Source organism: Salmo trutta, unplaced genomic scaffold (genome assembly GCF_901001165.1).
Source record: "Salmo trutta unplaced genomic scaffold, fSalTru1.1, whole genome shotgun sequence".
NCBI lineage: Eukaryota > Metazoa > Chordata > Actinopteri > Salmoniformes > Salmonidae > Salmo > Salmo trutta.
The window spans coordinates 393,697-403,716 of record NW_021822680.1 but is presented as its reverse complement, the minus strand read 5'-3'; the positions used below and the strand labels follow the sequence as shown (position 1 = coordinate 403,716).

The window sequence follows — 10,020 nt, the reverse complement described above, 5'->3', positions numbered from 1 at the left end:
ACTCACATTGTTAGGGCGGAAAGACATGCATCTTGTTACTATATCCATAATCTTTGCCTGCGTACACCCTGAAGGGTTGCAACTTCCGCAAGGTTGTGTCGTCATCAGTATCTCTGGCGGAGTCAAATGGTTGTCTCCATCTAGTGGAAATGTATGCATCGTTTCAGAGAAAACAGATTAAATAAATACGCATGATATCAATGAAGTTTGCAGTTCAAATTTATTGTAAAAAAAAATAATCAAACGTAATTGCTATGTTATAGAATATATAGCTAGCTAGATAATATATAGTCCTACTCTCCATTCATGGTAAGAGAACATTCTGTGCTGTAGGGATGCTGATAGCCTGCTGAGGGTCGAAGGGGAAGTTGGGTCTCAGTGTGTGTTCTGAGCCAGACTCATAAGAGGAGCAGGTTTTCAATGTGTGTTCCATGCCTGAGTCGTAAAGGGAATTGGTTTTGACATTGTGTGTGTGTGAGTGATGTTCTGAGAGATAGCGGGAGGTGTAATGCCGTGGGGTCTTGTTCCCGAGTTGGGACAGGAAGAAGCGGACTCCGTAAACTCTGATGTTCTCTACATCTATTTCCTCTGACAGCATCACCAAGTGCCTCTGGCCCAACCGCCAATCCTCCCTACTGGCCCGTTGCTTGGCAACCAGCGGACTCATGCTCTCTTCATGATGATGCTTCAGCGGCTTGGAGATGAACAGGAAGTCCATCTGACCTGTGATTGGCTCCCTGGGAGAGCTTGTCTGAAGCCTCTTGCTGGTTCCAGAGGGGAATGGTCTGAAGTAGTCTGGAGAGCCAATCAGAGGCTCTGACATTTTAGGGTTCATCCCATTGAGCACAGGACCCACAGCAGTGGAGCTGCCTCGCTTCTGCCTGGGTGGGGGAGGAGGGGGCAGGAGGTGGGGAGGAGGGGGGAGGAGATGGGCCCTGCTTGAGGGAGGGGGGGACAGCTGGTTGCTATGCAGCGGGAGTTGTCCCAGTTCTGAGGCCTTACCAACCCTCCCATCAGCAGACAGAACCCAGAGGCTCACACTGTGGTGCCCTGCCACACCCTGTTTCTCCTCCCTTTCTCTCTCTTTTTCCCTCTCTCTCTCCTCCCTCTCTTTCTCCCTCGCCCCTTCTTTCTCTCTCCTCTCCCTCACCATGATGTCTGCCTGCAGGGAGTCAGTGATGCGGACGATAGCAGAGTGGAGAGTGGTCCTGCTGGGGTTGGGGCTAGGGTCTTCTAGGAAGTGGTGTCCAGAGGAGGTGAAGGGCTTGTGTTGGTACGGATCACTGTTGCACACCACAGGGTATGTCTCACTGACTATCTGTGAAAACACACAACAATACAAGTAGGAAATAAACACACAGGCCTTACAGAGGCAAAGCCACGACAGGTTGAATACTGGCCCACCCAAATCAGGCTGTCTTAAAATATATGCAGTATGTGGACACCCCTTCAAATTAGTGGATTTGGCTATTTCAGCCTCACACGTTGCTGACAGGTGTATAAAATCGAACACACAGCCATGCAATCTCCATAGACAAACATTGGCAGTAGAATGGCCTTACTGAAGAGCTCAGTGACTTTCAACGTGGCACAGTCATAGGATTCCACCTTTCCAACAAGTTAGTTCATCGCATTTCCTGCTAGAGCTGCCCCGGTCAACCGTAAGTGCTGTTATTGTGAAGTGAAAATGCCTAGAAGCAATAAGGGCTCAGCCACAAAGTGGTAGGCCACACAAGCTCACAGAATGGGACCGCAGAGTGCTGAAGCACGTAAAAATCGTCTGCCGCAACACTCACTACCGAGTTCCAAACTGCCTCTGGAAGCAACGTCAGCACAAGAACTGTTCACCGGGAGCTTCGTGAAATGGGTTTCCATGGCCGAGCAGCCGCACACAAGCCTAAGATCACCATGCGCAATGCCAAGCGTCGGCTGGAGTGGTGTAAAGCTCGCAGCCAATGGACTCTGGACCATTGGAAACGCGTTCACTGGAGTGATCAATCAAGCTTCACCATCTGGCAGTCCGACGGACTAATCTGGGTTTGGCGGATGCCAGGAGAACGTTACCTGCCCGAATGCATAGTGCCAACTGTAAAGTTTGGTGTCCCAGACCACTAAGTTTGGTGAATAGTGGTCTGGGGCTGCTTTTCATGGTTCTATGCTTCTAACTTTGTGGCAACAGTTTGGGGAAGGCCCTTTCCTGTTTCAGAATGACAATGCCCCCGTGCACAAAGCGAGGTCCATACAGAAATGGTTTGTCAAGATCAGTGTGGAAGAACTTGACTGAAAAATATACAAGATCATGCAACCATGGAAAGGTAAATGCCTGTCTATTTATGGAAAAATTGCCCTGATTAAGTCCTTAGTCATATCTCAGTTTACTCACTTAAGGCGCTGCCTACTCCTGATGATTTGTTTTTCAAATCATATGAGCAAAGAATATTTCGCTTTATCTGGGATGCTAAACCAGACAAAATAAAGTGTGTCTATCTATATAATGAATATGAACTGGGTGGGTTGAGATTATTAAATATAAAAGCACTAAATCTCTCTTTAAAAGCTTCACTTATTCAAAAGTTTTACTTGAACCCTAAATGGTTCTCAAGTAGATTACTAAGAAAAACTCATCCATTGTTTAAAAATGGCCTTCGTGCAGATTGCCATGTCTCATTTTCGATTAATTGAAAATTATACTTTTTTCAAAGCATCTCTCTTTTTCAAACAAGCATTGCAGAGCTGGCTACAATTTCAATTTAATCCCCCTGAAAAGATAGTACAAATATTACAACAAATATTATGGCTGAACTCAAATGTGCTGGTTGATAAAATACCTGTATTTATGGGAAAGATGTTTGAAAAGGGGATTTTGTTCTTAAATCTTAAATGATTAAATTGGAATGGTAGAGTTATGTCCTTCATGGAGTCATCAGAATTGTACGGAAAGGTCTGCTCAATCCAAGAGTACAACCAACTGATTACAGCATCACCCCAAAAATGGAGGAGGCAGGTTGCAGCGGGAGGAGGTAGGGAACTGGTCTGTCTGCCCAATATAAAGGACCAAAACTTGCAGAGGAATAAAAATAGCATAAATAGGAAAGTATACCAGTTTCATTTGAGGACCAGGATGTTGACAACTGTGCCATACAGATTGCTAAATAGTTGGGAAGAGATTTTTGATGTACCGATTCCATGGTACATGGTGTATGAGTTGATATATAAAACAACGCAAGATTTAAGACTTCGTGCTTTTCAGCTAAAATTATTATATAGAATTCTTGCTGTGCGGTTGTAAGCGGTTGTGTAGTTGCGCTGCATAATTAGCAATAATAACAGGCATGTTTGCAAAGGGAAATCTGTGGTGTTTCTTGGTCACATTTATCCTGTCTCGTGATAAAGGATGCAATGTGATTGCGCAAATCTTCCCTTAAATATGTCAGGGAACTTCTGCCAACGCCACTAAGGCCTTATATAATTGGCAACCATAAGGGCTTTTGAGGAACAGAGTGAAAGATAGTTTCCTCTGAGGGTTCGGGGTCAAAGGTTAGGGAACTTACCGGCAGAGGGAGGTAAACTGAAGGGGGTCGAGGGGTCAAGACTCTCACATTCTTTCTCTTCAGCTCCTCTGATAGGCTGAGAGGAACACAGTCTGCTGTGACATCATCACTTACAGGAGACACTTCCTCTCTCTGGCTGTCACTCACTGGAGAATGCCGCTGCCCATCCCTCACACTCTTCCTTTTCAACCGTCCTCCTCCTCTGCTTTCTCCTGGGCAGAAACACAGACACAGCACTATTTTATTTAACCTTTATTTAAATAAGGAAGTCAGTTAAGAACAAATTCTTATTTATAATGACGGCCTACCAAAAGGCCTCCTGCGAGAACAGGGGCTGGAATAAAAAATAAAAAAAATAGGACAAAACAAACATCACGAGAAGAGAGTGATAAGAGAATTATCTAATAAAGGTAAATGAATCAATAAACCATGATGAATTATTAGTCATACAGCATGGTTAATGAATAATTAATGTAATGATCAATGTAGGGATCGATTGGTCTGATTAGTTCCGGAAAGTCCAGGAACCACTGGAGAGGGAAAGAAATGTGTGTATGCAATTAGTATAGAGAGATAGAGAAGCAGATGGTCAAGGGAGTAAAACCTCAGAGAGTTCCTAACCTTGAAGGAAAGGAACAGGGTGAGCCAGAAGGTGATAAACAGTGTGAGAAGTTTATGGGGGATGCAGGTCACCAACGGATTGTGTGTAAATGCATGTGCGTAAGTAAGCAAGAACTATATAATGACTGTTTTGTTATCCTGACGCCAGAACGTTCTCTGAATAAAGCTACAGAAACCTTTTGCAGAAAGCTGAGTCCTTGCCTAATTATTTTAACCCATTGTCTTACAAAAATTGGGTATTAGTCAAGGCGAATCGATTATTTATTATTATCATCAAGATATAAAATTCTTATAAACAGAGAGTCACCACAACACTACATAAAGAGAGACCTAAGACGACAACATAGCAAGGCAGCAACACAACATAACAACAACATTGTAGCAGCACAAAACAGGGTACAAACATTATTGGGCTCAGACAACAGCACAAAGGGCAAGAAGGTAGAGACAACAATACACCACGCGAAGCAGCCACAACTGTGAGGAAGCGTGTCCATGATTGAGTCTTTGAACGAAGAGATTGAGATACCTCTAAACCCCAACCAAAGCTGACCTCTAAACCCCAACCAAAGCTGACCTCTAAACCCCAACCAAAGCTGACCTCTAAACCCCAACCAAAGCTGACCTCTAAACCCCAACCAAAGCTGACCTCTAAACCCCAACCAAAGCTGACCTCTAAACCCCAACCAAAGCTGACCTCTAAACCCCAACCAAAGCTGACCTTTAAACCCCAACCAAAGCTGACCTTTAAACCCCAACCAAAGCTGACCTCTAAACCCCAACCAAAGCTGACCTCTAAACCCCAACCAAAGCTGACCTCTAAACCCCAACCAAAGCTGACCTCTAAACCCCAACCAAAGCTGACCTCTAAACCCCAACCAAAGCTGACCTCTAAACCCCAACCAAAGCTGACCTCTAAACCCCAACCAAAGCTGACCTCTAAACCCCAACCAAAGCTGACCTCTAAACCCCAACCAAAGCTGACCTCTAAACCCCAACCAAAGCTGACCTCTAAACCCCAACCAAAGCTGACCTCTGACCACACACACACACACACACACACACACACACACACACACACACACACACACACACACACACACACAGTTACTGTAGTAAAGGGGTAGATGTATACAATAGATGTTGGCATTGGGGCAGTTACTGTAGCAGAGGGGAAGAGGTTGTTGGCCTTGGGGCAGTTATTGTAGTGGAGGGGTTGATGGATACTATAGATGGTGTTGGCCTTGGGGCAGTTACTGTAGCAGAGGGGTAGATGTTGGCCTTGGGGCAGTTACTGTAGCAGAGGGGTAGATGTTGGCCTTGGGGCAGTTACTGTAGTAGAGGGGTAGATGTTGGCCTTGGGGCAGTTACTGTAGTAGAGGGGTAGATGGATACTATAGATGGTGTTGGCCTTGGGGCAGTTATTGTAGTGGAGGGGTAGATGTTGGCCTTGGGGCAGTTACTGTAGCAGAGGGATAGATGTTGGCCTTGGGGCAGTTACTGTAGTAGAGGGATAGATGTTGGCCTTGGGGCAGTTACTGTAGTAGAGGGGTAGAGGTTGTTGGCCTTGTGGCAGTTATTGTAGCAGAGGGGTAGAGGTTGTTGGCCTTGGGGCAGTTATTGTAGCAGAGGGGTAGAGGTTGTTGGCCTTGTGGCAGTTATTGTAGTAGAGGGGTAGAGGTTGTTGGCCTTGGGGCAGTTACTGTAGCAGAGGGGTAGAGGTTGTTGGCCTTGGGGCAGTTACTGTAGCAGAGGGGTAGATGTTGGCCTTGGGGCAGTTACTGTAGCAGAGGGGTAGATGTTGGCCTTGGGGCAGTTACTGTAGTAGAGGGGTAGATGTTGGCCTTGGGGCAGTTACTGTAGTAGAGGGGTAGATGGATACTATAGATGGTGTTGGCCTTGGGGCAGTTATTGTAGTGGAGGGGTAGATGTTGGCCTTGGGGCAGTTACTGTAGCAGAGGGATAGATGTTGGCCTTGGGGCAGTTACTGTAGTAGAGGGATAGATGTTGGCCTTGGGGCAGTTACTGTAGTAGAGGGGTAGAGGTTGTTGGCCTTGTGGCAGTTATTGTAGCAGAGGGGTAGAGGTTGTTGGCCTTGGGGCAGTTATTGTAGCAGAGGGGTAGAGGTTGTTGGCCTTGTGGCAGTTATTGTAGTAGAGGGGTAGAGGTTGTTGGCCTTGGGGCAGTTACTGTAGCAGAGGGGTAGAGGTTGTTGGCCTTGGGGCAGTTACTGTAGCAGAGGGGTAGATGTTGGCCTTGTGGCAGTTACTGTAGTAGAGGGGTAGAGGTTGTTGGCCTTGGGGCAGTTATTGTAGCAGAGGGGTAGAGGTTGTTGGCCTTGGGGCAGTTACTGTAGCAGAGGGGTAGATGTTGGCCTTGGGGCAGTTACTGAAGTAGAGGGGTAGATGGATACTATAGATGGTGTTGGCCTTGGGGCAGTTACTGTAGCAGAGGGGTAGATGTTGGCCTTGGGGCAGTTACTGTAGTTGAGGGGTAAATGGATACTATAGATGGTGTTGGCCTTGGGGCAGTTACTGTAGCAGAGGGGTAGATGTTGGCCTTGGGGCAGTTACTGTAGCAGAGGGGTAGATGTTGGCCTTGGGGCAGTTACTGTAGTAGAGGGATAGATGTTGGCATTGGGGCAGTTACTGTAGTAGAGGGGTAGATGGATACTATAGATGGTGTTGGCATTGGGGCAGTTACTGTAGCAGAGGGGTAGGTGGATACAATAGATGTTGTTGGCCTTGGGGCAGTTAGTGTAGCAGAGGGGTATTGGCATTGGGGCAGTTACTGTAGCAGAGGGGTAGATGTTGGCATTGGGGCAGTTACTGTAGCAGAGGGGTAGATGGATACTATAGATGGTGTTGGCCTTGGGGCAGTTACTGTAGCAGAAGGGTAGTTGTTGGCCTTGGGGCAGTTAGTGTAGCAGAGGGGTATTGGCATTGGGGCAGTTAGTGTAGCAGAGGGGTAGATGTTGGCATTGGGGCAGTTACTGTAGCAGAGGGATAGAGGTTGTTGACCTTGGGGCAGTTACTGTAGTAGAGGGGTAGATGGATACTAAAGATGTTGGCCTTGGGGCAGTTACTGTAGCAGAGGGGTAGATGGATACTATAGATGTTGTTGGCCTTGGGACAGTTAGTGTAGCAGAGGGGTAGATGTTGGCATTGGGGCAGTTACTGTAGCAGAGGGGTAGCTGGATACTATAGATGTTGTTGGCCTTGGGGCAGTTACTGTAGCAGAGGGGTAGATGCTGGGTTAGAGGGAGAGGAGGACAGTATTACATGGTGAGGATGAGTAGGGTTAGAGGAGGACAGTATTACATGGTGAGGATGAGTAGGGTTAGAGGAGGACAGTATTACATGGTGAGGATGAGTAGGGTTAGAGGTAGAGGACAGTATTACATGGTGAGGATGAGTAGGGTTAGAGGAGGACAGTATTACATGGTGAGGATGAGTAGGGTTAGAGGAGGACAGTATTACATGGTGAGGATGAGTAGGGGTAGAGGAGGACAGTATTACATGGTGAGGATGAGTAGGGTTAGAGGAGGACAGTATTACATGGTGAGGATGAGTAGGGTTAGAGGAGGACAGTATTACATGGTGAGGATGAGTAGGGTTAGAGGAGGACAGTATTACATGGTGAGGATGAGTAGGGTTAGAGGAGGACAGTATTACATGGTGAGGATGAGTGGGGTAGAGGAGGACAGTATTACATGGTGAGGATGAGTAGGGTTAGAGGAGGACAGTATTACATGGTGAGGATGAGTAGGGTTAGAGGAGGACAGTATTACATGGTGAGGATGAGTAGGGTTAGAGGAGGACAGTATTACATGGTGAGGATGAGTAGGGTTAGAGGAGGACAGTATTACATGGTGAGGATGAGTAGGGGTAGAGGAGGACAGTATTACATGGTGAGGATGAGTAGGGTTAGAGGAGGACAGTATTACATGGTGAGGATGAGAGGATAGTACCCCCTTTAACCCTAACCCACCTGTCCTGTGTCCAATCCTCCAGGGAAGGTATTCAGGGCTGGTGAAGGTGCAGACTCTCACTCTGCTGCGGACGGCCTCCTTCAGTTTGCAGCTGGAGTCTTCTGTGGAGGACGAGGCTGCTGATGCTGGCTTTGATACCCTGGACGTAAAACATTTGTACAGGAACAGGGTTAGGTCCTACAAATGAAGTGTCTACCAAGGGTTAGGGCCCTAGACATGAGACACTATATTAGTACTAAGACACCTCCTACCCCAGCCAATAGTGTATTAGTACTAAGACAACTCCTACCCTAAGACAACCCACATCACCTTCCCTAAGCCAATAGGTACATCATACCCTAACCTAACATCTAAAACGGCGGAGGAAGAAATGGCAGCAGTTTTACTGGCGCCCAACCAATTGTGCTATTGTGGGTTTTTTTCGCGTTATTTGTAACTTATTTTGTACAGTCGTGGCCAAAAGTTTTGAGAATGACCCAAATATGTATTTTCACAAAGTCTGCTGCCTCAGTTTGTATGATGGTAATTTGCATATACGCTGACGTGAGTAAGACCTTTAAACAGGTCAACATTCACAAGGCTGCAGGGCCAGACGGATTACCAGGACATGTACTCCGGGCATGTGCTGACCAACTGGCAGGTGTCTTCATTGACATTTTCAACATGTCCCTGATTGAGTCTGTAATACCATTATGTTTCAAGCAGACCACCATAGTCCCTGTGCCCAAGAATACGAAGGCAACCTGCCTAAATGACTACTGACCCGTAGCACTCACGTCCGTAGCCATGAAGTGCTTTGAAAGGCTGGTAATGGCTCTCATCAACACCATTATCCCAGAAACCCTAGACCCACTCCAATTAGCATACCACCCAAACAGATGATGCAATCTCTATTGCACTCCACACTGCCCTTTCCCACCTGGACTAAAGGAACACCTATGTGAGAATGCTGTTCATTGACTACAGCTCAGTGTTCAACACCATAGTGCCCTCAAAGCTCATCACTAAGCTAAGGACCCTGGGACTAAACACCTCCCTCTGCAACTGGATCCTGAACTTCCTGATGGGCCGCCCCCAGGTGGTAAGGGTAGGTAACTACAAATCTGCCACGCTGATCCTCAACACTGGAGCCCCTCAGGGGTGCGTTCTCAGTCCCCTCCTGTACTCCCTGTTCAACCGCATGGCTAGTGTGGTGCCAGGACCACAACCTCTCCCTCAACGTGATCAAGACTAAGGACTACAGGAAAAAGAGGACCGAGCACGCCCCCATTCCCATCGCCGGGGTTGTAGTGGAGCAGGTTGAGAGCTTCAAGTTCCTTGGTGTCCACATCACACATCACCAACCAACTAGAATGGTCCAAACACACCAAGACAGTCGTGAAGAGGGCACGACAAAGCCTATTCCCCCTCAGGAAACGAAAAAGACTTGGCATGCGTCCTCAGATCCTCAAAAGGTTCTACAGCTGCAACATCGAGAGCATCCTGACTGGTTGCATCACTGCCTGGTATGGCAACTGCTCGGCCTCCGACCGCAAGGCACTACAGAGGTGCCTGCCATCCAGGACTTCTACACCAGGCGGTGTCAGAGGAATTCCCTAAAAATTGTCAAAGACCCCAGCCACCCCAGTCATAGACTGTTCTCTCTACTACCGCATGGCAAGCGGTACCAGAGCACCAAGTCTAGGACCAAAAGGATTCTCAACAGTGTTTACTACTAAGCCATAAGACTCCTGAACAGGTAATGAAATGGCTACCCAACCCCTCTTTTACGCTGCTGCTTCTCCGTGTATTATATATATACATAGTCACTAACAAAACATTCATGTACATACTACCTCAATTAGCCCGACTAACCGG

At 47.1% G+C, this 10,020-nt stretch overlaps 1 protein-coding gene across 3 annotated transcripts in view; it reads right to left on the bottom strand.

Annotated features, from left to right (window-relative positions):
* Positions 1-201: 201 nt before the first annotated feature.
* The window catches only part of LOC115183228 (serine/arginine repetitive matrix protein 1), a 33,783-nt gene continuing 23,964 nt past the window's right edge, over positions 202-10,020 (bottom strand). For all 3 annotated transcript variants that reach the window (XM_029744564.1, XM_029744565.1, XM_029744566.1), the window contains 3 exons: positions 8,163-8,302; positions 3,552-3,763; positions 202-1,318 (listed from right to left, as the gene is read on the bottom strand). In XM_029744564.1, the coding sequence (XP_029600424.1) occupies positions 305-1,318; positions 3,552-3,763; positions 8,163-8,302 (1,366 nt within the window). In that variant the 3' untranslated portion in view covers positions 202-304. The remainder of the gene's footprint in view (positions 1,319-3,551; positions 3,764-8,162; positions 8,303-10,020) is intronic.